General features: G+C 43.3%; 1 protein-coding gene across 3 annotated transcripts in view; it reads left to right on the top strand.

Moving 5' to 3' along the window:
• The first annotated feature begins 13,135 nt into the window (after positions 1 to 13,135).
• Slc2a12 (solute carrier family 2 member 12) overlaps positions 13,136 to 27,970 on the top strand; it is a 53,950-nt gene continuing 39,115 nt past the window's right edge. Inside the window, exon 1 of one of the 3 annotated variants that reach the window (XM_005065725.4) lies at positions 13,136 to 13,431. In XM_005065725.4, the coding sequence (XP_005065782.1) occupies positions 13,317 to 13,431 (115 nt within the window). In that variant the 5' untranslated portion in view covers positions 13,136 to 13,316. Of the gene's footprint in view, positions 13,432 to 17,474; positions 17,575 to 18,960; positions 19,039 to 27,970 lie in introns of those variants that run through there. The other 2 variants (XM_021224231.2, XM_040758162.1) reach the window with 2 other exon arrangements.

Raw genomic sequence — 27,970 nt, 5'->3', positions numbered from 1 at the left:
TTCCCTCCCCTCCTCCCGTGCCCTCCCCCCATCCCCCCGCTTATCCCCTCGTTCCCCCAGGGAGGGTGAGACCCTCCATGGGGGTGTCCATAGTCTGTCATTTCATATAGGGCAGGGCCTAGACCCTTCCCCAAGAGTTCAGGGTGAGAGTGTACCTCACATTGTTCTATGGGAGTCCAAAGTCCGTGTGTATACTTGGGATGGGTACTGATCTGCTGCCCAGGGCTCAATAGATTACCTAGGCCTCCTCACTGACACCCAGATTCAGGGGGTCTTGATCAGTCCCATGCTGGATTCCCAGGCTGATGCCTGGGATTCAAGAGTTAACCTTTGTCTGGTCAGCTGTTTCTGGGGTTAAACCAGCCCAGTCTTAATCCCTTTGATCATCAGTCCTCCCTCTCTGATACTGGCTTTCTTGAGTTCAGCTCAGTACTTAACCAGCCACTAAATGTAGTTTCTGTTTCCCAGACTGTCTGGCCATAGGATTGTAGGCTGGCACTCCCCAGATCTATGTCTAAAATCCATATATGAGAGAGTACATGCCATGTTTCTCTTTTTGTGACTGGGTTACCTCACTCAGGATGGTTTCTTCTAGTGTCATCCATTTGCCTGCGAATCTCATGATTCCATTATTTTTTTCTGCTGAATAGTACTCCATTGTGTAGATGTATCACATTTTCTCTATCCACTCTTCGGGTGAGGGACATCTAGGTTGCTTCCAAGTTCTGGCTATTACAAATAAAGCTGCTATGAACATAGTGGAACAGACATCTTTGTTGTATGAATGGGCATCTTTTGGGTATATGCCTAAGAGTGGAGTTGCTGGGTCTTGTGGTAGGTTTATTCCCATTTTTCTGAGGAATCTCCATACTGCTTTCCAAAGTGGCTGAACCAGTTGGCACTCCCACCAGCAATGGAGGAGTGTCCCCCTTTCACCACATCCTCTCCAGCATAAATTGTCATTGGTGTTTTTGATTTTAGCCATTCTGACATGAGTGAGATGGTATTTCAGAGTTGTTTTGATTTGCATTTCCCGGATGGCTAAGGATGTTGAGCACTTTCTCAAGTGCCTCTCAGCCATTTTAGACTCCTCTATTGAAAACTCTCTATTTAGTTCTGCAGCCCACTTTTTAATTGGGTCCTTTGCTGTTTTGGAGACTTGCTTCTTGAGTTCTTTGTAAATTTTGGAGATCAACCCTCTGTCAGATGTGGGATTAGTGAATATTTTTCCCATTCTGTGGGCTGCCTTTTTGTCTTGCTGACTGTGTCCTTTGCCTTACAGAAGCTTCTCAGTTTCAGTAGGTCCCATTTATTAATTGTTGATCTCACTGTCTGTGCTACTGGTGTTATGTTCAGGAAGCTGTCTCCTGTACCAATTCGTTCAAGGGTACCACCCACTTTCTCTTCTATGAGGTTCAGTGTGGCTGGATTTATGTTGAGGTCTTTGATCCATTTGGACTTAAGTTTTGTGCATGGCGATAAACATGGATCGATCCGCATTCTTCTACATGCCAGTCTCCAATTATGCCAGCACCATTTGTTGAAGATGCTTTCTTTATTCCATTGTATATTTTTAGCTTCTTTGTCAAAGATCAGATGTTCGTACGTGTGTGGGTTAATACCCGGATTTTCAATTCGATTCCATTGGTCTACCTGTCTATTTTTGTGCCAATACCAAGCTGTTTTCAGGACTATAGCTCTATAATAGAGCTTGAGGTCAGGGATGGTGATGCCTCCGGATGTTGCCTTGTTGAACAGGGTTGTTTTGGCTATCCTGGGTCTTTTGTTTTTCCATACAAAATTGACTATTGTTCTTTCAAGGTCTGTGAAGAATTGTGCTGGGATTTTAATGGGGATAGCATTGAATCTGTAGATTGCTTTTGGCAGGATTGCCATTGTTTCAGTTTTCTAATGTCTCTCTTTGTCTCTATCTTCAGAAGTTTAAAGTTTTCATTATAGACATCCTTTACTTCTTTGGTTAGGTTTAAATCCTAGATTATTTTCTTTGAGTCTATTGTGAATGGAAGTGTTTTTTTTTGTTTTTGTTTTTGTTTTTGTTTTTTTAATAAAATCTCAGTTGTTCGATTTCACTAGTGAGGACCCGGGAACCAGATGCCTGGGTGAAAGCCTGCTAGTGCAGAGAGGCAGAGGAAGGGGCCTTCCTCCTCCACTGAGGTCTTAGAAAAAAGAGTTTCCTTCTACACCATCTCAAGCAAAACTCAAACTCAGTGCCCCTCCCTTCTGTTTCCTCTCTCTGTGTTGTCCTGGCTCTCTCTCACTCTCTCAACTGGTTGCTTGCTCTGCCTCTTAACCTATGGTTGAGTTTATTTAATGTAAAACTCTTGGATGAAAGGTGTGTGCTAGGGCTGAGCCACACCACAACTAGAAACAGGTTTCTTCAGTAAATAATGTGACCCCCGGGGTTCACAGAGTGATGGAATATCCTGCAACAGGAGCATGTCCATGACCTCTCTCTCTGTATGTTTGTGGCTGATGTATAGAAAAGCTATTGATTTGTGCAAGTTAATTCTCTATTCTGCCACCTTGCTGAATTTATTTGTCATTTCTAGAAGTTTCTGGTAGAACTTTGGGAATCTCTAATGTATACTATTATGTTTTCTGAAAATAGGGATAATTTGACTTCTTTTCCTATTTGTATCCCTTTAATTTCCTTCTCTAGTGTTTGAGTATAATATTGAAGAGGAGTGAGATAACAAACATCCTGCTTTGTTCCTGACTTCAGTGGGGTTGCTTCAGGTTTTCTGCATTTAGGATGCTGTTGGCTGTGGGTTTCTCATGCGTAATTTTTATCATGTTGAGGTATGTTCCCTCTAATCCTACATTCTCTAGGACTTTTATAATGAAAGCATGTTGGATTTTTTGTTTGTTTGTTTGTCAAAGGCTTTTTCTGCATCTTTTGAGATGATCATGTGATTTTTGTCTTTAACTACATTTATGTGGTATAGTACATTTATTGATTGCCTATGTTAAGCCATCCCTGAATTTCAGAGATAAAACCAACTTGGTCATAGTAGAATATTATTTTTGAATATGTCTGTAATATGTTTGCAAATTTTTTGAGTTTTGTTTTGGATTTTTGAGACATGGTTTCTCTGTGTAGCCTTGGCTGTCCTGGAACTTGCTCAGTATACCAGGATGGCCTCCAACTCAGAGATCTGCCTGTCTTTGCTGATATTAAAGGCATGTACCATTACCAGCCAGCTGGTTTGCAGGCATTTTATTGAGCATTTGTTGTGTGAGACAGGTTTTCTCTGTGAAGCTGTAACTGTCCTAGCACTCATTCTGTAGACCTTCACAACAGATCTGCCTGCCTCTGTTTCCTGAATGTTGGGATTAAAGGCATGTGCCACCACTGTCTGGCTTTTATTGAACATTTTAAAAATCTATATTTTTCAGGGGTATTGGCCTATAGAGCTTTCTTTCTTCTTTCTTTCTTTTAACCTGGTTTTGGCATTACAGTGATATTGGATTCATAGAAGGATTTTGAGTGTATTTCTTTTCCCTCTCCTTCCCTCTTTTCCTCCCTCCTTCGCTCTCTCCCTCCCATCCTTCCTTCATTTCTTTCATAGTTTAAAAGGATTGGCTAGCCGGGAGGTGGTGGTGCACGCCTTTAATCCCAGTACTCGGGAGGCAGAGGCAGGCGGATCTCTGTGAGTTCGAGGCCGGGCTGGACCGACAGCCTCCAAAACAATACAGAGAAACCCTGTCTCATAAAACCAAAATAAATAAATAATAAAAGGATTGGCTATAAATCTTTGAAATTCTGGTAGAATTCTTCTGTGAATTTATCTAGCCCTGAACATTGTTTAGTTGGAAGGCTTTTTATTACTCTCTCAACCTCCTCATTTGTTGTGCGTCTATTAAGATTGTCATTTTCTTCCGGTTATAATTTTGGTAGTTTGACTGAATCTAAAAATTCTTTTCAATTTTCAAATTTTTGAGTGCATCATTAAGTCATTTGTTATTGCCAACTTGATGATATAAAGTTTTTTTTAATATTCTCTTACTTTATTATGAACTTCTTTGGTGTCTGTTGTAATATCTCCTGTTCACTTCTGAGTCTATTACTTTGAATCTTTTTTTTTCTTTGATTAGTTGGGCCAAGGGTCTGTCAATCATATTTATCTTCTTAAAGAACTAACTCTTACATTTTTTGACTCTTTGTACTGTTGTCTTTCTTTCTATTTTATTAATTTCTGCTCTGATTTTTATTACTTCTTCTTGTCAACTGGGTTAGGATTTAGTTTCTTCTTGTTTCAAAATATGTGCTCCTTTGTTCTTTTTCTTTTTTTCTTTTTTTCTTTTTTTCTTTTTGGTTGCTGTTTTATTTGTTTGTTTTGTTTTATTTTGTTTGAGCCATAAATTTCCCTTTTAGTGTGTCCCAGATTTTTTTGTTATGTTTTCATTTTCATTTAGTTCCAGGAAATTTTTCATTTCTTCTTTGAAACATTCATTATGCGGCTATGAGTTGTTTATTATCCATGAGTTTTTGTATTTACTAGAGATTTGCTTGTTGTTAGTCTAATTGTGGTCAGATAGGATACATGAAGTTATTTCAGTCTTTTTAATTTGCAAAGGTTTTCTTTTTTGTCCTGGGATATAGTCTATTTTAGAAACACTTCCATGTGCTTCTAAGTAGAATATTATTCTTTGGGGTTGGAATAGAATATTCTGGAAATGCAATTTAAATCAATTTGATGTATGATATCATTTAATTCTAATGTTTCTCTTCTTATTTTTTTGTCTAGATGACCTGTCTATTCAAGAAAATGAGGTATTGAAATCACCTACTATTAATGGATTGATGTTACTCTATGTCTTCAAATTCAGTAGCATATCTTTTATGAAGAGTTTGTTTAGGAGAGTAATGCCTTCTTGGTTAACTGTTCCCTTGATTAGAATGAAGTGTCCTTCTTTACCTCTTCTGTTTAGTTTTAGTTTGTCTATTTTTTTCAGATATTAGGATAGTGATGACAGCCATTCATTACTATTGAAATGTTTGTGTTGTGTTTATTACAATATTGATTTTCAGTGTTGTTTGTGTTCTCAGTGCTACTTTGTATTTTAGTAACTATAGCTTTGTATTTCTTTCCACAGTCTCAGCTGTTTTTATTCCTCTCTGCAGTCTGAAATATTCCTTCCTATAGTTTGTTTAGATTTAGTTGTTGGATATATACTTTTTAAAGCTGTTTGTATTGTGGAATTTCTTTCATTTTAAACTATGGTGGATAGTTTTGCTGGGTATATTAGTCTCAATTGGCCTTCATGGTCTTTTACGACTTGAAATGCCTTGCCCGAGCTCTTCTGACTTTCAAAGTTTTTAACGAGAAACCAGCTGTTATTCTGATGGGTTTTCCTTTATATGTAACATGTGTTTGTTCTCTTTTTTTCTCTTGCAGCTTTCAATACACTTTATTTGTTCTGTATACTTAGTATTTTAACTATTATATGCCATGGGGGTTTTATTTTTCGATCTTGTCTATTTGTCTTCTTATGTCTGTGTGGTTATGTCTTTTCTTAGTTTAGGAAAGTTATTCTGTATGCTCTTGCTAAAGATCTGGTCTATGCCATTGACTTGGGATTCTTTTCCCTCATCTATTCCTATTATTTGAAGGTTTGGTCTTTTCATGCTGTCCATCATTTCCTGTAGGTTCCTTCCTCTACCCCACCATCTCTCTCTTGCATGAGAGTGTGTTTGTGTCAATCTTTCACATTCCTTGCTTATTTGGTCGAGGTCCTCTGCTTTATCTTTGAGTCACCATATTCTGTCTTTTGCTTTATTTATTGTGTCTGTAAGGCTTTTCTTTGAATTTTCTGGCGGTGTTATTTAGTTTTTCAATTCTTTCTCAATTCCAGCTTGAGTCCTCTTCAATGCTTCTATCTCCTGACTGAATTCCATTTCCAAGTCTTAGATGATCTTCATCATTTCAATCAGTCTTTTAGTTCTGTTTTCTTGGGCATCACTTGGTCACTTATTCTCCTTAATTTCACTGAGTCATTTCTTTGTGTCTTTTTTTTTAACTTCTTGAATTCTTTGATAAAGTTTATGATTTTTTAAAAATTCTGTGTACTGGGGTTCACTTAGGCCAGTGGTTCTCAATTTTTCTAATGCTGTGACCCTTTAATACAGTTCCTCAGGTTGTGGTGACCCCCTCAACCATAAAATTATTTTTGTTCCTACTTTATAATTGCAATTTTGCTACTGTTATGAATCATCATGTAAATATCTGTGCTTTCTGATGATCTTAGGCAGCCCCTGGGAAAGGGTTGTTTGACTCCCAAAGGTGTTGGGAACCACAGGTTGAAAACTACTGATTTAGGCAATTCTCACTGGTAAACATTTTTATAGGACTGGTAAATTTGGGAGGGGAGATACTGGCTTGATCCTTGATGTTGTTTTCCATATTGTTGGTATTGTGAAGCGAGATCTGGTCTTGTGAACTTCTTTTGTTAGTTCTGCATCTGTTAGGGACAGAGCCGACCAGGGCAGAACAAAGGCTGAATGAGCAGGTTGGGCCTGGCAACTGGAAATGGCTTAGGTGGAAAGTAGTCAGGTGGACAGAGGGGACTGGGGTGGTATGCAGGGTGCACATCCTAGTCCAAGCCTGGAGTCTGTGAGTAGATCTGGTTGGGTAGAGGAGATGGATGTGGCATGGGTGGCCTGGTAAGGCTGGAGTACTGGATTTGGAACCCAGATTTGATCTGGTGGGATAGAGAGGGTGCATGGAGAATGGAAGTGCAGGGTCTGCTGGGTGGAGCTGGTGGATGTGGTGGTAATGCTCAGCATTTTTATGTGGGTCTTAGGGTTGGAACTCAGGTCCTCAAGGCTGCAAAATGTGTGCTTTACTGACTGTGCCGTCTTCCCAGTGCTCATCTTTCTTTTGTTATAACTATGTTGGCTGTGACTCTTGTGATAGGTGAGGAATGAATGACAAGAAAGAGGCCAGTAAACAGAGAAGCCTTTCCATCCTGTGCTGAGGATACCGGCTTGTCCACACAGGTCCTTTCAAAGTGAAGACGCCAGAGGGTCTAGGAGGAGAAGTCTGTGTCAAGATCTAAGATGACACAAGCTTAAAATTTAGTGACTTAATTAGTTGGTCTTCTTTTCATTTTATTTAGTATTCATTCACTTTAAATTTAATTTTATTGTAGAGGCAAGGTTTCTCGTGTAGCCCTGGATGTTGTGAAACTCGTTCTATAGAACAGGCTGGCCTTGAACTCAGAGATCTGCCAGCCTCTGCTACCTGAGTGCTGGGAATAAAGGTGTGTGCTGCCACACCCTTCCCTTGATGAGTTGATTTTAAGAAATTAACCTTGGCAGGGTAATGGTAATGCAGGCCTTTAATCCCAGTACTCAGGTAGTGGCAGGTGGATCTCTGTGAGTTCGAGGCCAGCCTGGTCTACAGAACTAGTTCCAGGACAGCCAGAGCTGTTACAGAGAAACATGCTCTAGAAAAAAACAAAACAAAGCCAACAACAACAACAACAACAAAAAGAACTTAAGCTTGAAATGTCTTATTTCATTAAGCTTTCTGGCCCTAAATTTCTTCCAGGTGTTCAGATTATTTAAATTTGGAAAACACTGATTTTTTCTGTGCAGTACCCTCCTCCTTGACTGGCAAACAAGAGAGGTGTAATGAGAAAGGCCAGCACTTTCCAGTAAACATTGCCTGTTGTTACATGTGACTAAACAAATGTTCCCGACATTCCTCTATAATAGGAAGATTAACCTAAAGGAAAGATAATTAAGTAATACTCTCCATTCAAGCAGTGTGAGAATGGTACTGAGGACATTTTAAATATTAGAGATAATTTATTTTTTTAAAAAGCTAACAAAAGAGAAAGTTGTATTTATTTTATGTAGCTAAATATTACAGAGGCCAAACTAATAGAGAAGATGCTGGTGTAATTTGAAAGGATATTTATAATCTGAACAGCCTAAATGTACCTTAGTACACATTAGAAAAAAACTGACCCTTTTGCAAGACATTTTTGCTATGTTTTTAAAAAATACTTTTAAGTACATTTGTTGTCTTCAGTGAGCTACAGAAGCCCTTAGTATGCATGACTTTTCTTCAGATATATAGTCATATATTCAATAGTATAGCAACATTAAGCAAACTGTGTGTGTGTGTGTGTGTTTTGCTGAGAGTCTCATTCCAGTCCCCTGTGAATGATAAACTAGCATCTACCATCTACCACTAGGCTGTAGACAATTTTTAAGACAAAATTTTAATAATTTATTTACTTTTGTTTTATGTGCATTGGTGTTTTGCCTGCATGTATGTTTGCATGAGGGTACTGATCCCCTAGAACTGGAGTTTCAGACAGTTTTTTTGAGCTGCCATGTGGGTGCTGGAAATCGAACCCAGGTCCTCTGGAAGAGCAGCCAGTGCTCTTAACCACTGAGTCATTTCTCCAGCTCCTTAAGACACTATTTTTTACACATGATTTGCCAGCCTAACATGTCAGTTATATTTTATTTTAATTTTCAAAGTTCCCTAGTAGTCTTGAACAATATACATGTATATTTTTGAAGGCTTGTGTGAAAATATTGAGTATGTAATTTTCTACTGATTTTTCCTATTTAAAATAACAGTATTGACATTTTCTTGAATTGCTTCATTGTCTTATTTTTGATGACTAATATATAATAGTAAGTTCAGTGATCATATAATGAATTTATCTATGCTCACTTTGTAATTTAAGAAACTTTAAACAATGTTATGAGTCATAATACTCTAAGCACATGAAAGAAACACTGAAAATACTTAGCATCGAGGTGTGGGGGAAGACGCCTATAATCCAGACACTTAGAAGGCATAGGCAGAAGGATCACCAAAGAACATGATCATTCTGGAACGTTCCATCACATCTCTTCCGAAGAAATTCCCATCCTAACTTCTAGAAGTAACAAAACTCTTGTTTTCTCCATAAATCATCTTTACCTGTTGTGCATATAGTGTTTCAGTCCAGCCAGCTATGAAACAAGACCCCATTTCAAAATAAAATAAGCAAGGAATCTTTTAGAAAGCAAAATTATACAGATAGCATAAGCAATGCCCTTCCAAACCATTATGCCGGGATAGGTATTAATTGACATATGACTAAGCAAGAGCTGAATTTGTATCTGGACGTCTTGTTTGTCTAAGGATTGCATTTCTCCACTTGTGTTTATAGTGTAACAAGCCCTTTTATGTTGGAACCTCCAGAGATGTCCACACAAATGTACTGATGCACTACAGAGAAACAGCGGGATATAAGGCAAGCGTGTGGGTTTGGAATCAAACAGACTTGGACTGCTTGCTGTGCCTTGCGATGTTATGTCCTGCAAAAATACTTGTTCTCATAACAGCTCTGTTTATTATAGAAAAGAATTGAGAGCAGCCCAGGTGTCCATAGAGGGGGACGAATAAATTGATGTTACAGAGAATGAATTCATAGTATACGGGCAAACATGGGTGAATCTCAGATTAAGCACCACGAATGATGCTTTGCACTTTGCACAAGAGTCCACACTCTTCCCTTGTGTGTGTATCCAGAACAAGTGGAACTGATGTACTTGACAAACAGTGAGAGCAAACGAACAACCAGAGGTCAGGGTGGGAATTTGCTCAGAAGAGACACAGGACACTTTCTGGGATGCTGATCACAGTCTGTGGGGTAACCAGGGACTGGGCTGTGTGTGCTATCTTGAATGTGGACAATGGCATTCTTAGGCTTTGTGCTCAACATTGTATGTAAAACTTTGCTGAAAGAAGAAGAAGAAACCTCTGGTTAATTATACTGCATGGAAGGCATTTACCCTCCCTTTAACTATAACAAAAATTAATACATTTCAATAGATGGAGGGATTGGTAGATAGGTAAGTGGGCAAACAATAAAATACTATTATAAAATATAGGGTTTCCTCTGTGATTTGAAATTTTCATAATCAGACATTGGAAAATATCTTTTGATCTGGGGCATGCTTGATACTTATTTTGAGTTTTATTTCAGCATAATGGAGGCAATACTGCTTCACAAAGTAAAGCGTCTAGTGTTGTCACTTTGTAAGCCACAGTGTTTGAAGATTTGGCAGCACTGCCTATGAACAGTGGTCTGAAGTGGAATGTAGCAAAATCATTGGTGATATGAGCAATGGAATGCCTGTCTTCTGATTACATATTCTCTGAGTGGGAGAGTAGCTTTTAAGATTGGCGTTAATGGTTCAGACTCCTTTGGGGCATCCTGCACTGGTATCTGCCCTAAAGAGAAAGGTGAAGGTACAGACAAAGTGTCACAAGCAACCATAATATGGGTGTCGATGTTTCAAAGGAGCTTTAGTCATTCGGCCCACTAATAGTTCTAATTGAGATCACTCATTTATGTCACAGATATTTATTGAGTGAGTACACCATGGTATCCTCCCACGAGCCAGAAAAAGGAAGACGAATGAACATGCAGAAATCTACAGCTTCCGGCCCTCTTGAAGTTCACATTCTAGTAATCACAAGCTTATTGGATTTACAGGAATCAGTCTGGTAGCTGTAGGGGCAGAAGAAGTTTGGGGTAGCTTTTCTCAACACCCATCATGTCATGATAGTCATGGCCCCCACAACCATAACAAAAGACGGGCTAACCCAAGTAACCGTGGCACATTCATCTAGTTAAACTTTTATGTGGTAGAGGGACCTCCAGAAATGAAGCTCTCGAGACCCACGGAAAGCTGTTCTCATTATTGGAATGCAATGTGGAAATGTGAATGGACCACAGGGTGTAGTCTAATGGTCACAACCGAAAGGAGTCTCAGAAGGACCTGTGTGTCCAGATTCTTGTCCTTTGTGTGTGGCATTCCTTCTGAGAATGGAGTGAAACCCCGCTTCAAGGGGGAATGGAGAAGGTGACACAGATCTCGTTGCCTGCTTTGAAGAAGGGCTCCAGCTTCTGTGACTAACCTCGGGTAGCCAGAATTGTGATCTCTATCAATTGCTTTGGGGGAAAAAGGAGAAGCAGAAGGGCGGAACAAGGTCAGAGAAACTGCTTCTGCGGGCTGAAAACACACAGCACACCCTGGCGCCACACAGCAGAGTCAGCTTTGATGTAAGAGAACAAAGCAGGTGCAGGCCAGAGCTTCAGATAGCCAGTGGCCTTTGTCAGGCCAACAACAGCGAGACAAGGAACAGAGTCAGATGCCAGGAGGCAATGTGGCCAGTCACGCTGTTTCCTTATTCTTCCTGACTGTCCATTTATGACTATGGAGTCCCTGAATAGTGCAGTTACAAAGACCAGAGCAAGGGTGACTGAGCCACTTACGTTCATATTATGGCATTCTAGAACTGGCTTTGTCTTGCGCCTACCCAAAGGCCACAGCAAACAATCCATGACTTCCTGTTAACATAGGTCTTGTGTGTGTGGGAGGGATGGGGGGGCTATATCATAAAACAAAACATTTTTATAAGTCACCCAAGGCAAGGACATTTTTCCCATCCCACAGTAACTAAGTTCATTACAAGTTCTGGGCAAAAGAAAATGATGAGAGGATAAATATGTGTACATCACGGATAAATGCTGCAAACCTTGTAACACACTTGGGTACAAATGAGAGCAGTTTCTTCAGTACTAGGAGCTCTTTGGTGTTGATGCACTAATCTAGGTGAGCTTTGAGCTTCTACTTTCTTAGCGAGGCATGAGCTGTGTGTGGAGGGCTTGCCTTTTTCTTCCCAGTATGACCAGCATGTATACAGCAGGTATACAATCAATATGAGTTGAATTATTGCAGATTTGTTTCCATTTGCTCCTGTCTTTCCTAGGGAATAATATAGAAATGACTAGTGACTAGGAAAGATGTGCGTGAGTGATAACTTGGTTGTGATCTAAAGTGTAGGAAATCAATAAACAAAAGCAGGTCACTGCCTAGACAGGTACCGACCTGCTTTCCCTTGCAGAGGAAGGGCTAAGATGAAAATCTGTGTTTCAGGGCCTCTCCTAAGGTCAAGGAGTGTTGGACAAGGCTGGGATATTAGGATGCAGGAGAATGAGGCTTCATAAGACAAGCTCGTCTCCTGGTAGCCTTGAAGAATGAGAGAACTCTGGGTATGTGGGTTGTTGTTCTGAGGCTCCGAACCCGGGGCCTTGTGTGGTAGGCCAGTGATCTACCACTGAGCCACACCCTGCTCTAAAAACCTAGCCAAGTCACTTGGCTTTCATTTTTCTCTAACAAGCTTTATTTGGGAAAAGAATCACTCCGGTTCATGCACCTGTCATAACCTGTCTTACAAGTACTTCATACATTTTGGTTTTTCACTCCAGATGATTTCTAAGGCGATGCCACGGGTTTTCAATGGGCACGATTTGCTAGTATAGAACCGAAGGTAAAATGTCCTGTCTGTTTATATAAGAACACACTCACAAACCAGTAAAACACCCCTCCCACTGGTGCCCTGATTTGTTTCATGTTACAACAGCTCAAGTTGTCTCTTACAGAATTCCGAGCAAGTATCCTCCTGCCAGCCAAGCCAACGAGCAACCTGACAGAAGAGCCACTGTTTGCTCTCTCTTCAGGTCAGTTGTGCATTTTTAAATGGGCGGCTTTGCTATAAACGCCGGCTAGAACGCGTCTAAAGAATCGATGCGTTTGGACTTGGGAGCAGGCCTTTATTCGTCCCACAGGCCTAGAGCGAAAACTATGCCAGGCATTTACCTAGCCCCAAATCACGCTGAAACAAACATGTTTTACGTCTTGTTTAAGCCGGTGCGTGTTATGACTTTTAGGGTAACAGGCTTGCTAAAAAGAAAAGAAAAATTACTACATTGTTCCTTCTGGTATGTCTTTAACATAAAGTCTTCCTCTGCGAGATTAACTGATACCATCTGTGGGTATTTGCTTCCCCACTCTCGGCTTGCAGACTTGCATTTAAATCTTCATGCTTCTTTTTCTAGGCTTTCTTTCAAATTGCGGGAACACAAGAGCTAGTCCTAGCCGGTGGCCAAACACTGCCTCTGAGTCCCAAGTCTTTTTAACCTCTTGCTTCCAACTCGCATCTGAAGGCAAAACAATCCTGGAGACACGGCCCTCCCCCTGCTCGTGATAGGCTGCTGGGAATAGCAACAGCCTGTGTCACCGAAAAGGGCAAAGCCTTCGGAAATAGAAACAAAGTTGGTTACAAATCACACTGGCTTTGCCCGAAGGTTTCCCCCCCAACCCCTCCCACTCTTCTTTAGCATGCTGCCCATGGGGACGGTGACCACTGCTGTCAGAGCGGTAGGTCGGGGTGGTTCGGTGGCGAGGGAGAAGCTGTAACTTCTACGTGACCATGGTACCTGTTGAAAACACAGAGGGCCCCAATCTGCTGAACCAGAAGGGGAGAGAGGCGGAGACCGATGGCAGCTGTGGAGCCAGCGGCGGCCGGCATCCTGCCTGCGCGGGAGGTAAAGTGAGACGGTGGGGCTGGCTCGGGTGACCGCCAGAGGGGAGAGTCGTCCCCGTGAGCCCCTCGGGACTGTGCGTGTGTGGGAGTGCGAGTGCGCGCGCCACACGGGAGCGCGCTGGGTGCGTGGAGAGAGGAACACAGGGTCTGGTGCGACGTGGAGTGACCCAGAGTTGTACATGTTGAGGACTGAAGTCTCCTTGGGACTTTATGTGCTAAAACGTTGAGTTGCAACCCCGCTACTGCTGCCATGGGCTCCATCGACTGGCTTTACATAATGCAATGCATACGTTCTTCTTTCTTGGGAAGGTGGATCAGAGTCTCATTTGTGAGCACACACTTTCTCATTTATTGTTGCAAATGGACGGTGTGGAACAAGTGGACGTTGTGAGCATCGCCTTTAAAAAACAGCCTTCTAAGTAGACATCATACAATCATTGGTTATGTGAACAGCACAATTTTCCTTTTTAACTCGTGTTAGTCTGTGCCCCAAATGCCTCCTTTTCTTGTCCCTGCTTTCCTGGATACTTGCCTTTCAAAATGAGAGTTGTTGAGTACTTTCTCGTCCCTAAAGAGAACATCAGTAGTTTTCATTACATTGTCTGTACTAGCCTATGTATTTGTCTTTGCTTCCACAGTTACAATCCCCAAACACACATGTACCAGTTTTTTGTTTGTTTGTTTACTTGCTTCCTGGTGCCTCTTTTTATTCATTTAACTGTGTTATAAGATGACACATATAAATGACCCTCTCCTTCCTACGGTTAACACTTTCATTGGCTCCATGTACTTCAATCATACATTCTATTATTCCCAAGCTGCCTGGTAGAATGTCACAAACAGTCACCAACGCTCAGGGACACAGAAGTCACTCGTTGCCTTTCATCTGGACGTGGATGTTGAAGTGGTGGGTTTGTCTGATTTGGGCACAGAATTCACAAAGCCACATGTGGATGTGAAGCGGTCCCATCTCAGGAACAGAGAAGCTCTCTTCTTTCCTGCCTTGCTCTGGGGGCCGAGCCAGCTCTTTCTTTCCCATGTCTAGTCAAGAATGGATACCTGGGGCCATCTTAGAACGTGGCCTCTCTCTTTTCCCAAGGCTTTGTTGGCTGACTGGAAATTCTGTGAGCAGGCAAAGGGAATCAGATTGGCGGTCAGACAGGTCTTATCTACAAATTCCTGAGAAATGAGCTGCAGGAGACAGCAGAACTCTGAGCTGGTGCCAACAAGCAAAGGGTCAATTAAATGGAGGCACAGTGTCCTAAAGGAGAGGAAAAGTAACTGGCCAACCTGACTTTTGCAACAGCCATTAGAAACTGACTTAAGTTTTACCACCCATCTGTAATGTCAGTAGGAGGCAGGAGGATCTAGGTCAACCCGGATGACATCGGGAGAGCCCTGTCTTCCAAGACACACACGCCTTTAAGGTGGCTTTGGAAACACAGTGTACCTGCATATCATGCATTGTGCACATTCACAATTATCTCCATGGAAGGTAGTGTACAGATATATCTTGAGCATAAATACAGATTTTGATGTAAAGTGCTACTGCTTATATCACTGTAAGGAAATAATGAATGCCTCAAATAATCTATCAAATTTGATTCCAAATGAATCCTCATTATGTAGAAGGAAAAAAAACCCAAAGTTTTCTTTAGCATCTCAGATGAATACAGCTTTGGGTTTTGTTTAAATATAGTTTCCATTTAGATGAATACTAACCTTTTAGAGTTCCCTAAATTGTCTTAAATATCTCCTGACACCTGAGAACAACCTTACACATATATGAATAAATGTATTATAGAGCCTTGATGTATGGTTTTAAGAAATAATCTAATTTTTCCTTCTCTAATATTGGGATTATATCTTAGTCAAGAGGTTGATGTTTACTGAAACAACATTTGCCAAGTGCTTTTTTTGGTGTCCTTGTATTTCAAACTTACACAATTTCTTTTACTCAGGAAATTCAGAGTATTTCAACTATGCTTAGTGATTGTCAGCATATTTCTGTATTCAAAGTTTTTCTGTATTTCTAGGTGGTAAAAATAAACAAGAGAAAAGGGGGATGAATTATATAACCCAAGTTACTGTGATTAAACTATGAGATACTGAATCAGCCAACAGTGAGTGACAACAAAACCACAAACTCTCAGCTCCTCCCACCTGCCCCTCAATGCTCCTCCCACCTGCCCCTCAATGCTCCTCCCACCTGCCCCTCAATGCTCCTGCTCATGGAAAGCGTTTTGGAAAGTCTTCCTTGGTCAACCCTTTAATTAAAAGGGGTGCTTTTGAGGTGGGGGGGGATGCTGGAGAGATGGCTCAGAGGTTAAGACCACAGGCTGCCTTTCCAGAGGTCCTGAGTTCAGTTCCCAGCAACTGCATGGTGGCTCACAACCATCTATAATAAGATCTGGTGCCCCCTTCTGTCGTGCAGGCCGACCACTGTATACATAATAAACAAAAAAGGGTGCTTTGTCTTGACGAATGGAAGCTAATGAACTTCATTGTTTTTCCAAGAAGCTATGACTCAAAGTGAATACATTGTCAGTAAAATGTACAGCGTTCATGGACACATTCTGATTGACCCTCTTCAATTTCAAATCTTGGTGCCTAGATCCGATGACAGATACAGGTGAAGGGAGACTCTTCACGGCCAGAGCATCTCTCACAGGGTGGAAGGGGAAGTTGCCAGAGGCTGGCTGGTACGGGACTAATTTAGGAGAGTCCCTGGCTCGGAGCTTTGGTGTCTGTTCCTTCACCCACAGCTCCTATGCTTTCCTTATTTTGACATCCAAATTCCTAGCCAGGGAGAGTTCTCAAAGTCTCCTTTGCCTCCTCATCACTGGTTTTCATCTCTCCTCTGCCTAAAATGGTCAGAAATCAAGGGCAGTGTGTGTTGTATGAGTTCAGGTTCTTAGCACTGAAGCAAATATTCTGGAACTGTCAAATTCAGATCAAGACTCACAGACCCCTGGAAGACTTCTCTTTATCCCTCTGAAGGTATCAGAGCCTGGGACTTCAAAATACTCCCACTCATCAGAACACCCGGAGGGGTTGGACTTAAAGACCTTAAAGCTTTGAGCACTGAGATAGATAACAGGTGCTGGTAAATAAGACCGTCCTGAGTGCTCCCTCAGGCTTAGCCTAGTCTGGAACATCTGAGTGCAGCTGGCCTGGCTTTCTTGGGCTGCCCACCTGGGAGTCTTCATGGATGAAAGTTGTAGGGAATGAAATAATTTTCATGGAGAAAGTCAGGTCAACCAACAGTCGGGCTGATGATAGAGATCTGAACTGTGAGAAGATGGATTGGAATAGTAGGTCTGTTATCTTGGGTAAAAATAATGAGTGCCTATGGTCATGCATGCGTGTGCGCACACACACGTAAATGTAACAATTTTTTTTAAAAAAGCACTGAATCTTAAAACCACGTATTTAACAAATATTAAATGTTAAATGCCTGTGAGTTGTGGGCATGCATAAAGAAATGACAGGATTTGGAGACATAATTTGTAATGAACTCCAGGCCTTCTCTATGACAATAGACCAATTTGAAAGGTAAATGCCTCCCTTTGGGTCCAGTCATCACCTCTTGGACACTGGACATTTTTAACCTCACTTGGAAATCACACCAAAATCCTAACTTGGGACTTTAATTAGACGTGAGGCTTGAGAGAATGGTTCCTGAGGATCTCCTAGGAAGGAGATGCTGGGATTTGTCCCACCACAAAGGCACGCGTAGAAATAGTGCTCTTGTCCCTTTCTAAGAACTCGATGTCACCCAGAGAGAATGCAGAGAGGGTGTCCCTTTGCCACAGAACCTGGATCAGCTACAGCAACAGAAGCAGCCAGCTGCAGGAGCAGCAAAGGGAGGCACCCAGGCTGTGACAGTTGGCAGACATGGCCATAGCTAGTGTTAGATGGAACAACCAGCCAAGCCTGGGGGCTCACCTGTGCAGGCCGACATTTTGCTGACTCCTGCATGTTGGAACTGGTTTTTATAACCAGGGTCCCTTCTGATAGGCCAGTGCCCCTTCCCAGGTGCTAAATATTTTCAATATTGCCCTGCTCTCTGCCAGTTTTGCCACAGTAGCTTGAAGCAGCAGGTTCCAGGAACGTGCTTGGTGGTAGCGGACTGGACTCTCAGGTGAGCTTGGGAGGACATTCCTTATGAATGTCCCAGGGGACACGTCTTAGTGTTCTTGCCCTTTCCCTAGCTGATGGAAGTAGCTCTCAAAATATCATGGAGCAGGGGCTGGAGAGATGGCTCAGAGGTTAAGAGCACTGGCTGCTCTTCCAGAGGTCCTGAGTTCAATTCCCAGCACCCACATGGTGGCTCACAACCATCTATAATTTGGTCTGGTGCCCTCTTCTGGCTTGTACACAGAACACTGTATACATAATAAATAAATCTTTAAAAAAGAATGCCATGGAGCGGCCTGAGCAAATAATGTGATATTCGTAATTGCAAAGGAAGCCGCTGATCTTAAAATGCAGCTCTAGGTTCTGCTGGTCTTAAAATGCAGCTCTAGGTTGGGGAGATTTTAGCTTTTTGTTAAAAGTAGCCTGGGAAAGATGAATCATAGGCAGCATTTGCTCAGTAAGAGAAACCCTAGCACTTTTTAGCCTTCTCATTAAAAATGTCTGAGATCACCAGGCAGGGGTGGCTCATGTCTTTAATCCCAGAACTTGGGAGGCAGAGACAGGCGGATCTCTGTGAGTTCAAGGCCAGCCTGGTCTACAGAGCCACATAAAGGAACAAATAACCAAACCAAAAAAAATTCTGAGAGTTCTACACAGCCCCCCATCTGTAAGCAACGAGCTTCCACAGCTGAGTTGAAGCAGCCATTTACCCAGAGTGTATGAGCAACAACTGGTTTTATAAGATCCTGAAGGTGAGCTCACCATGTCAGTTTTCCTTGTGAACAGTCTTTGGCATGGGAATGCATTACCAAATGACTTAAAAAGCACCAAGTTTTGGGGGTGAGAAAGGGAAGAACTGCATAGCTCCTTCAATGGTCCCCAAGGACTCTGCAAAATACCAAATGAGGACAATTTCTCATCTCGTAGTCCCTCAAAAAATATCCAATTTCGGTTCCAGTCACAGACACTGAATGCTCTCAGCTGAAATGGAATCAAATGACCAGCATCGTAAATCACAAACTTCTGGGAGCTATTTCTATGTCTTTCCAGTTCTGGTTTGTTCACGGCATTGTTTGCTTCCCACATTATAGCACATTCATTTGCACATTTGCTAAATGGCTATGTCTGGGTGACACACTGATTATTTGTGTACTTTGCACATAACTTATCACACCATTCTAATGCCAGCAGGTTCCATTTCATTTGAACAGTGACTCATTTTGTGCAATTCTAGCAGAGTGTCAGGGAGAAAAGCACAGCTCTTTTATTGGACTTATAGGAATTTCTTTCCCTTAATAAACAAATGCGATTTAACTTCACACTCAATGGTGATCGTCTTGGAGGCAGTTTTCTCTTGAGGAGCTCATGAGTCAGCTAGTCACGCTGCTCTGGGCCTTACGCAACATCCACATAACTTCATACACAATGTTTCCACACTTTTGTGGACCTTGGAGTTGGCAGCTATGAGGTGAGCTGATTTGGAAGCCTGCTTGAAATAGCATCTTAAGCTTCAGATGTGTAAGACCTTTTAAGAATGGGGGGGGGATGTTGTAATTAGGATCAATTTGCACGGCAAGAGAGCATTTCCACGCTAATAAAATATTTCATTTCCAATAGGATCTAAACTGTAAAAACTCACAAGGCAAAAAAAAATTCACAGAAAAATGTTTTTTGTGAGGGAGCTCTACTATCCAAGGATGTGGGTTTTAAAAACAAGGGGATTCACAAATTTGTGAAAAGCCATGGTCATTGTTCTGGACATAAATAAGGCATCGTTTTATTTCCTGTGATATTATAGGAGAAACTGTTTCAAGCTTTTACTTTTTTTTTTGACAGTGTAGTAAGTATGCTTTATTTGAATGAAGACCTAGGTGATGTTCATACTTTGTGACTGGATTTGATGTCAACTGCTTCTTGTGTGGTCCTCTCTGAATGTGTCTCTGTCATTCTCTCTCTCTCTCTCTCTCTCTCTCTCTCTCTCTCTCTCTCTCTCTCTCTCTCTCTCTCTCTCCTCTCTTTCTCTCCCACCCTCCCTCCCTGTCTTGCTCCTCGATCTCTCCTGCTCTTGTTAGTTGTCGAATACGTCAAATGGTTTTGCTCCTGTAGTTTCCTATAGTGTAGGCTTAGCTGTCAGCATTTCGGTGAGTTAATACAGCATGCTCATTCTTGTATTTACTATAAATTACTAGTTGGATCCCACAGATGTAAGTTGCTCACTGTAGGAAAGAGTACATCACAGGCACTCGTTTTGTTGTTTATGAGGTTCAGGGGTCCATAAATCCACTCTCTCAATTTCCCATCTCAGGCCTGAAAGAGTTCTTTGTCTTTTGATAGGTGTAGAGTCAACTTTTTTTTTTAGATCAGCTACCCACATGGTTCCATTTTATATCAATTCAGATTTTTAAAAAACTTCTTTGAAATGAGTATCATGGGCCAAGTACTTCAATGACAATGTCTCTTCTAATTAGATTTTAAATTTTTATTTATTTTTATTTTATTGGTGTTTTGTCTGTATGTATGTCTGTGTGAGGATGTTGGATCCTGGAGTTACAGACAATTGTGAGCTGCTGTGTGGGTGCTGGAAATTGAACCCAGGCCTTTTGAGAGAGCAGTTAGTGCCCTTAACCGCTAAACCATCTCTCCAGCTCCTACAACATCCCTCCTAATCTCATAATGACCACTGGAATAAGATTAACTCCACCTCACGTGGAGAGTCAGAAACCAAGCAAAGAACAGTTGACGCTCACCATGTCATTCCCCCAACACTATGAATTGAGTAATAGTATTTAATGCTATGACCGAGGTCACAGAGGAACAGAAAGTATAAGTCTTGGCTGATCTTATCAAAGTCTAGCCACTAATTAATAAGGCAGTCTGATTCCAGCTGTGCCTTTACTTCTGGCCCCCAGGTACCTGATAGGGAGAGGCAAGGTGCCCTGATGCTCATGTCACAGGAAGAGTAGGTAGCATTGCAGACTTCAACCACAGAATCCCAAATCTTGACCAATGATACAACCAGCATTCTTTCAACTTCCTGACCTACCCAATCCAGACCTGGGGGTTAAACTTTTTTTAGGAATTGACTGCATTCTATTTTAGTGAATCCCCTTAGTTTCATGTTAATTTTTTTCTCTACGAGGAAATGAGGATCTGAACTAAATTTCCAGCATCCACATAAAAATGCCAGCTACTGTGTATGTACTTGTAATCCCAGCACTGGGGAGGTGGAGGTTCTCTGGGGTTTGCTAGCCAGCCAGTCTAACCTAATTGTGGGGCCCAGGCCAATGAGACCTGATCTCAAAGGACATTCCTGGGGATGACAACTGGGCTCATCCTCTGACCTCTACATGCACCTCCAATGTATCCCCTAGTGCCCCCCACCCAAGCCTACATACACAGAGAGGCATAAAAGGTATTATAAATTCATAAAATATATCCTTTCACCTGTCAGAGATCTCAGCTGACTGACAGTGCCTGCAAAATTCTGTATAATTCATAATAGACAGGAATTATGTCTCTCTATATTATAGCTTAAGATGCTGTATGTATAGTACAGGAGTCATCACCAGTGGTACCCTGGGGAGCTCAATGCTCGCTGGAGTCACCAAGACCATAGAGATGAGCTTTGTCTACCATCTGTGCCCAAGAGAGGGCTTCCCATGGTACACTTGTGATTGGTCAGTGGAGAAGAAAAATAGAGAAGGGCTTGTTGGAGTCAGCAAAAGAGGATTTGCATCCAGAAATGTACTGAGCATGAGTATAAGACTCACTGTATGATGCTTCAAGTTAAGAATCTAGCAGCACAGTACCTCTGCCTATAGATTTTTACCAGCTCATCTGAGAGATAAAAATCTAAGTGACTGAAGACATATACTGCCTAGATCATGCTGCTCGGCTATAGACTGTATGACAGTGGTCCTAGAAGGTTATAGTATACCTTCCAGGATGTCTTTTGGTGCTAGACATATAGATGTTCTTGTGATATATTTGTCTACAGCACTTGGTTCTGTAATACGCTACAACTATATATTTCTTTTCTACATTTTTTTTAAAGTAAGAGGGACTATGTGTTTCTTTCTTTGTTGTCTGCTCTATAGTTGTCACATGGGTCTAAAAGTTACTCTGTTAAATAATTATTTAAAAATCCACCAGGTCCAAGGCCCTGGTCCGGAGCTCCACATCAGAAGCAATAAGGATTAGGGGTCATGTCCCACAAAGCAAGGTAGAGAACAGTGATGGAAGGCACTTGATGTCAAGCTCTGCCCCTCCCCCCAGCACACACACCATGTATACATTTATTTAAAAGTGTAACTGAGAACTGAGGCCAATAGGCTTGTAGAACATTCTAGCTGGAGAAAAATAAGTCAGATAGAAAACTGGAGAAAAGAGGATGACTCACTCAGGGACTGCAAGGATTGCCCTTTGATGGGAGCAGTGAGTCTGGAGCAGGGAAAGGAGAGGTCGCCATGGTTTCAATATGAAAATGAAGTTAGGCCCAACCCCCTGCCAGTAAACCCTCCAGCCTCCTGGCTCCCTCCCTTTGCTCCTGCCCTCAGGCATGAAGTCTCAGCAGGAAACTTGTGGCTTTTCTGATTCTTCCTGCCCCAACTTTCTGTTTTCCCTGGCTTTCTGCCCTTCCCTTACAACGGTAGAACTTTGGTATTATCCCTGCTATAGCTTGTAAGAACACTGTAGCCTTTCCCGTCCCTGTACCCTGTACCCACAGAGGCTCTTCAGAAATTGGCTGAGGAGCTCAACAGACTATTATGTGGGCACGTTCTTAAAAGTCTGTTGTCATATCCACCACAGGAAGTTTACTGCACATTTTGTGGGGTGTGTGTGTGTGTGTGTGTGTGTGTGTGTGTGTGTGTGTGTGTGTGTGTGTGTTTTGAGACATGGTTTCTCTGTGGCTTTGGAGGCTGTCCTAGAACTAGCTCTTGTAGACCAGGCTGGTCTAGAATTCACATAGATCTGCCTGTCTCTGCCTTCCAAGGCTTGCTGGTGGTGGTATAGTGGTGAGCATAGCTGCCTTCCAAACTTTGTGTTTTTAAAAATCCTCAGTCAGGGGCTGGAGAGATGGCTCAGCGGTTAAGAGCACTGACTGTTCTTCCAGAGGTCCTGAGTTCAATTCCCAGCAACCACATGGTGGCTCACAACCACCTTGAATGAGATCTGGTGCCCTCTGCAGAGGACTGTATACATAATAAAAAAAATCTTTGGTCCGTCACCAAATTTGGCCCCCCTTGCTTCTCTTCCAACCTTGTCCCTGTGGATTGACACCATGTTCTAGCCTTTTCTTCCATTGCTCCATTTCAGTCCTTCTTTATTGATGTCTCCCTGCTTCTCTCTCCAAATGTTTCCTTATGGTATGGATTATCTTGGTCTTTTCTCCCTGTGTCTCCCTGGTCCATCTGTCTGTTCAGTGGTAGAGTTCCCTGTGAGCAGTGCTCTCAATGCCTATGTGACCACCCAGACCTAACTTTTTAAAGAACTCCCTCTATAGTTACCCCCATTATAGGATTTACAATGTTATTTATGCCCTTCCCACCTCTTAGCCCTGTTTAAGGGTTTACAAACACAAAGGGAGACAGGTGTGGTGATGCACGTTCATAGTCCCAGCCACAAGTGGGAGTTCACATGAAGCGAAGAATATCAGGAGTTTAAGGTTCAGGCCTTAAACTTGGGCAAGTTCAAGTCCAGCCCCAGCTACCTGAGATCCCTTTCTCAAAACAAAAAGAACAAAAACAACAACAACAAAAAACATAAACAAGCAAGATGACAACAACAAAACCCACAAGAGGGTAATTTTTTAAAATCATTTTTAAATAGAAAGCAACTTCAAATCCTCATATGATTTCTTTTTGGTTTTATATTTATTAAGTAGGAAATGCAGTGACAGAGGGCTATTCCTATGTATTTGAAATTTTGTAAAAGAAAAGGTATGTGCCGGGCGGTGGTGGCACACGCCTTTAATCCCAGCACTCGGGAGGCAGAGGCAGGCGGATCTCTGTGAGTTCGAGGCTGGACTGGACCGATAGCCTCCAAAACAATACAGAGAAACCCTGTCTCGAAAAAAAAAAAAAAAGGTATGTTACTATTAAAAAACAAACTGTTAAATAGCCACTCATGGGAATTCTTTATAAGACAGCATGTACTTTGAAACATCTTTACCTTACCACAGCTCTGATGCTAAGAAACATCAGAGGTGAGGAGGCAGGATGGCTGTGGGTTTTTTGTTTGTTTGTTTACTTCCTCTTAGGCATCTATTGAAAACCTATGTAGACATAGAAACCAAGAAAAATGGCAGTAGCATTGAAAACTAGAACTAGTTGTGAGTGAGTAAGATGCAGCAGTGGGTAAAATGAAGATGCCACACTGATGTCTAAGATCAGGAGTGATGGATGAGGCTCCCATGAGGCCCCGCTGTGTATCTCCATTTGGTAGATATGGGGGGGGGTCAAAGGAGAGCAGCTTCATAGGAGCTGCCTTGATGGTTGAGTGTTCTGTTCCACAGCCTAGCTCTTCCAGCACTGTTCTGCACTTGTGATTTAAGTCTGGCCAGGGCTGGAAAGAGCATCCCTGCTGTAAGATAGGCAAGGGGAAGGGAAGGCAGGGGGAGGGGAAGGCAGGGGAGGGGAAGGCATGGGGAAGGGAAGGCAGGGGGAAGGGAGGGGAAGGCAGGGGGAAGGGAAGGTGGGAGGAAGGGAAGGGGGTGGGGAAGGCAGGGGAGGGGAAGGCAAGGGGAAGGGAAAACGGGAAGGGAAGGCAGGAGGAAGGGAAGGCAGGGGAAGGGAAGGCAGGGGAAGGGAAGGCAGGAGGAAGGGAAGGCAGGGGAAGGGAAGGCAGGGGAAGGGAAGGCAGGGGGAGGGGAAGGCAAGGGAGGGGAAGGCAGGAGGAAGGGAAGGCAGGGGAGGAGAAGGCAGGAGGAAGGGAAGGCAGGGGAAGGGAAGGCAGGGGAGGGGAAGGCAAGGGGAAGGGAAAACAGGGGAAGGGAAGGCAGGAGGAAGGGAAGGGAAGGCAGGGGAGGGGAAGGCAGGGGAAGGGAAGGCAGGGGAAGGGAAGGCAGGGGGAAGGGAAGGCAGGGGAAGGGAAGGCAGGGGAGGGGAAGGCAAGGGGAAGGGAAAACAGGGGAAGGGAAGGCAGGAGGAAGGGAAGGGAAGGCAGGGGGAAGGGAAGGCAGGAGGAAGGGAAGGGAAGGCAGGGGGAAGGGAAGGCAGGGGAAGGGAAGGCAGGGGAGGGGAAGGCAAGGGGAAGGGAAAACAGGGGAAGGGAAGGCAGGAGGAAGGGAAGGGAAGGCAGGGGGAAGGGAAGGCAGGGGAAGGGAAGGCAGGGGAAGGGAAGGCAGGGGAGGGGAAGGCAGGGGGAGGGGAAGGCAAGGGAGGGGAAGGCGGGGGAAGGGAGAGGAAAGACAAGGAAATCACTGGAGACACCAAACCCACTGGAGACATCTTCATTGAATACCTTTGGAACTGAAATAAAGTCCTTGATGTGTTAAGCTCAGGTTTTTGGGTCTTGGGGTTCTTGCAGTAAAAGGTATCATAATTGGCTTATGAATGAAACAAACAAAAAAAATAACTCAAAATCTGGTAATTGGCCTGTATATCCCAAATACAATAGAGAAGAATTTTTCCCCACTTTTACCAGTAACATAAATTTTAGAAAGCTACTTTTGTTCTCAAAGTAGTTTTATGACAATGGATTATAAAAAAATAACGGGCTATCTGTATTAGTTGGCTGTTGTTTAACTATACACCCAAGGCAGGGCTTGCTTAATTCATTTATTTAGCTTATGTTTTTAGAGGCTGAAAGTCCAAGACTGCAGACCTCCCTTAGTCTTGCCAGTTTCGGGGGGATCAGAAGGTTATATTGTTGGGAGCATGTGTGAGATGGAAAAAAATCAGCATACCCTGTCATTGTCCCCATTGTCCCCAGCATTCCCTCTCATTGTCACCAGCATTCTCTGTCATTGGCAAGGTTCCTTGTGACCAAAGGGCCGCCCACTGGAACAATCACCTCCTGAATTACCACACTGGCATCAAGTCTCCAACATACAGACATTTACGGGACTAACAACATTCAAACCATGGCAACACCTGATCAGGATGAGTGTGCAGAGGTGAAGACAAAGCTGGTGAGATCTGAGATGAGAATCGGCCATCATCAGGCAGGTAGAATAAAGCCACACGAGAGACGGAATTTCTGAATGTATGGTGTGGTGGATAACCAGAAGAAACTATTAAAGGGGATAAGTAAAAAAGATAGATACTAAAGAGATAGATATGGAAGAGAATAAGAACATGTGCAATTAACATATAAGTATTGTGGCAGAAATACAGTAGAAGAACTGTTTTCTGAGCAAAGGACTCAACAACTACCTGGAAAAATTCAAAAACAGCAAACATCTAGGCTTATCCTGATGAAAGCTGTGGAATGAAGGGAAAGGAATGGAAGGAGAGAAGGGGGGCATGAAGAAGGAGAAAGAAAGGAAGTTACAATTTGCAGCCATACAGGAAGGGATAGTAAATACCACAGAAAAGCCAAGCGTAGGCAAGTATTGAGATAACAATGCTCAGTTGGAACCTCTCTTGCCAATAGAATAGGGAGAATATTTGTTTCAGGGAAGTATGCCAGTGAATGTCCCACTGGGTCAAACCTGGGATTGGAAGAATGAAAAGTGAGCAAGCGATGTTCCTGTCCTCTTCCTGGGAAGGTTAAGCAATGGTAGCTGTCAAGGGAGGCCAGTTTTGTCTGGGCTTTGCTGTGTGCTAAAGGGACAATTAGAGGTGCAAGTAAGGACTTAGACAAAAGCTAGTGACCAGTATGTGCCACCACACATATCGTAGAACCAAAAAGCAGCATTCTGGGACTTAGGAACCCCACACTATAGCCCTCCATGGATGTGACCTCTAAAAGTTTGTGTGCACTCAGGTTCCGGGAGTTCATGTGACTAAGCCAGACTCCCTCCATCCCGAGCCGTTCTAGAGCCTCGATGCCCATGCTATGCATCCTCTTGCTGTCCGTGTTGCTGGCCTAAGGCCACACACACAAGGCTATATGACTGCCTGTCATCGGGCACTGTAGGCTGCAGATACCCAGTTAATGTTAACCAAAGAAGGGAAGTCGGGGAGGTTCTGAAGAAGTGGGGCTATTTGGACTACACCAAGATGAGTAAGATTTCCTGGAACACCGAGAGAAGATGAGGAACCCTCGTGGTGTGTGGGGGGATGGTGTAGTGTGGAGAGCTTCCCAAGCCTGGGAAAGATTGTGGAAGTTTCTGGAAACGGGAAAGGATGTGTAGCTGGGCCAGAGAAGTTGGTACTTGGGAGAGTGATGTAGAATTTGAAAGCCTGGGCCCTGAAAGGGAACTGCTAACAGTGAGCGTGAGCAGGCCGGCAGTCTCACAGAGCAGGCTCATGCACAGGGCTGATGTTACCCAAGTGCAGATGCACACAAGCTTTCTAGTCCCCGCGGTGGTGTGTTAGTAACACGCCAACAATTGCTCGGAGGATGGTTTGGAGATGCTGGCAGTATGCTGTGCAATAGTAAGCATGCGTGTAATTAGAAAGTCCTGCAGATTAGCGGTGTGTCATACAGCTACATGAGAGAGGATGGAGGAAGAGCATTCTGCAGTGCTTCTGCTCACAGCACCAGCCAACGCCAGTTATCTTACCAGGGGCAGAAGTTTAAGTGAGACGAGGGAAGTGTGGAGAACAGAGTTCAAGGTAACTTCCAGCCGAAATGTGAGGACGATGAGGTGCAGCCACCAGTGCCTCTCAGGAGACAGGCCCTCTTACAGATCTTTGCACAGTGGGGCTGGACAAGCCAGCAGAATGCAGCTAGGCAGGATAATGACAGCACTAAAGAGGGTCTTCCCAGGGGAGGTGGCACTTGAGGTGGCCGTTGAAAGATGAGATGGGATCAAAGGCGCCCAGGGCGGAGGAGCGAAAACAGGGAACACAATGGGCGGGCCGCTTGAGGGGCAACTGCAAGTTTTTCTGGAACAATACGCGGAGGAGGGGTCCTTAAATCCGGGAAAGCTTTCACAGTTGATCAAGCTGTATAATCACCTGGCTGCTTTCCAAGGAAACCTGTGCGGGCATGCTTTTCAGCCCACTGTGGGATTTAGTCAGGCGGCAAGTATCTATTGTGTGCCCATTATGTGCATACGCCGGGATTGGCATCTGGGGAAGAAAGGGGAGAAGAAAGCAGGCAGAAACTCAAATATTGTGGAAAATGGGGCATCTCGTGTTGAGCGTGGGCCACAGTCGAGCTTTCATGTGAGTTACCGTGAGCAGAGACAGTGCGGCTATTGTTGTGGCAGCCAGCGCTGCTGTCCCCTGCCCAGTGACGCTGTCAACCCGGCTCTGTGTGCCACCCCCCCCCGCCCCGCCCCGCCGTGG

Source organism: Mesocricetus auratus, unplaced genomic scaffold (assembly GCF_017639785.1).
Source record: "Mesocricetus auratus isolate SY011 unplaced genomic scaffold, BCM_Maur_2.0 Super-Scaffold_100018, whole genome shotgun sequence".
Taxonomy (NCBI): domain Eukaryota; kingdom Metazoa; phylum Chordata; class Mammalia; order Rodentia; family Cricetidae; genus Mesocricetus; species Mesocricetus auratus.
The sequence above is the reverse complement of the archived record's forward strand: the minus strand, read 5'-3'. Positions and strand labels throughout refer to the sequence as shown.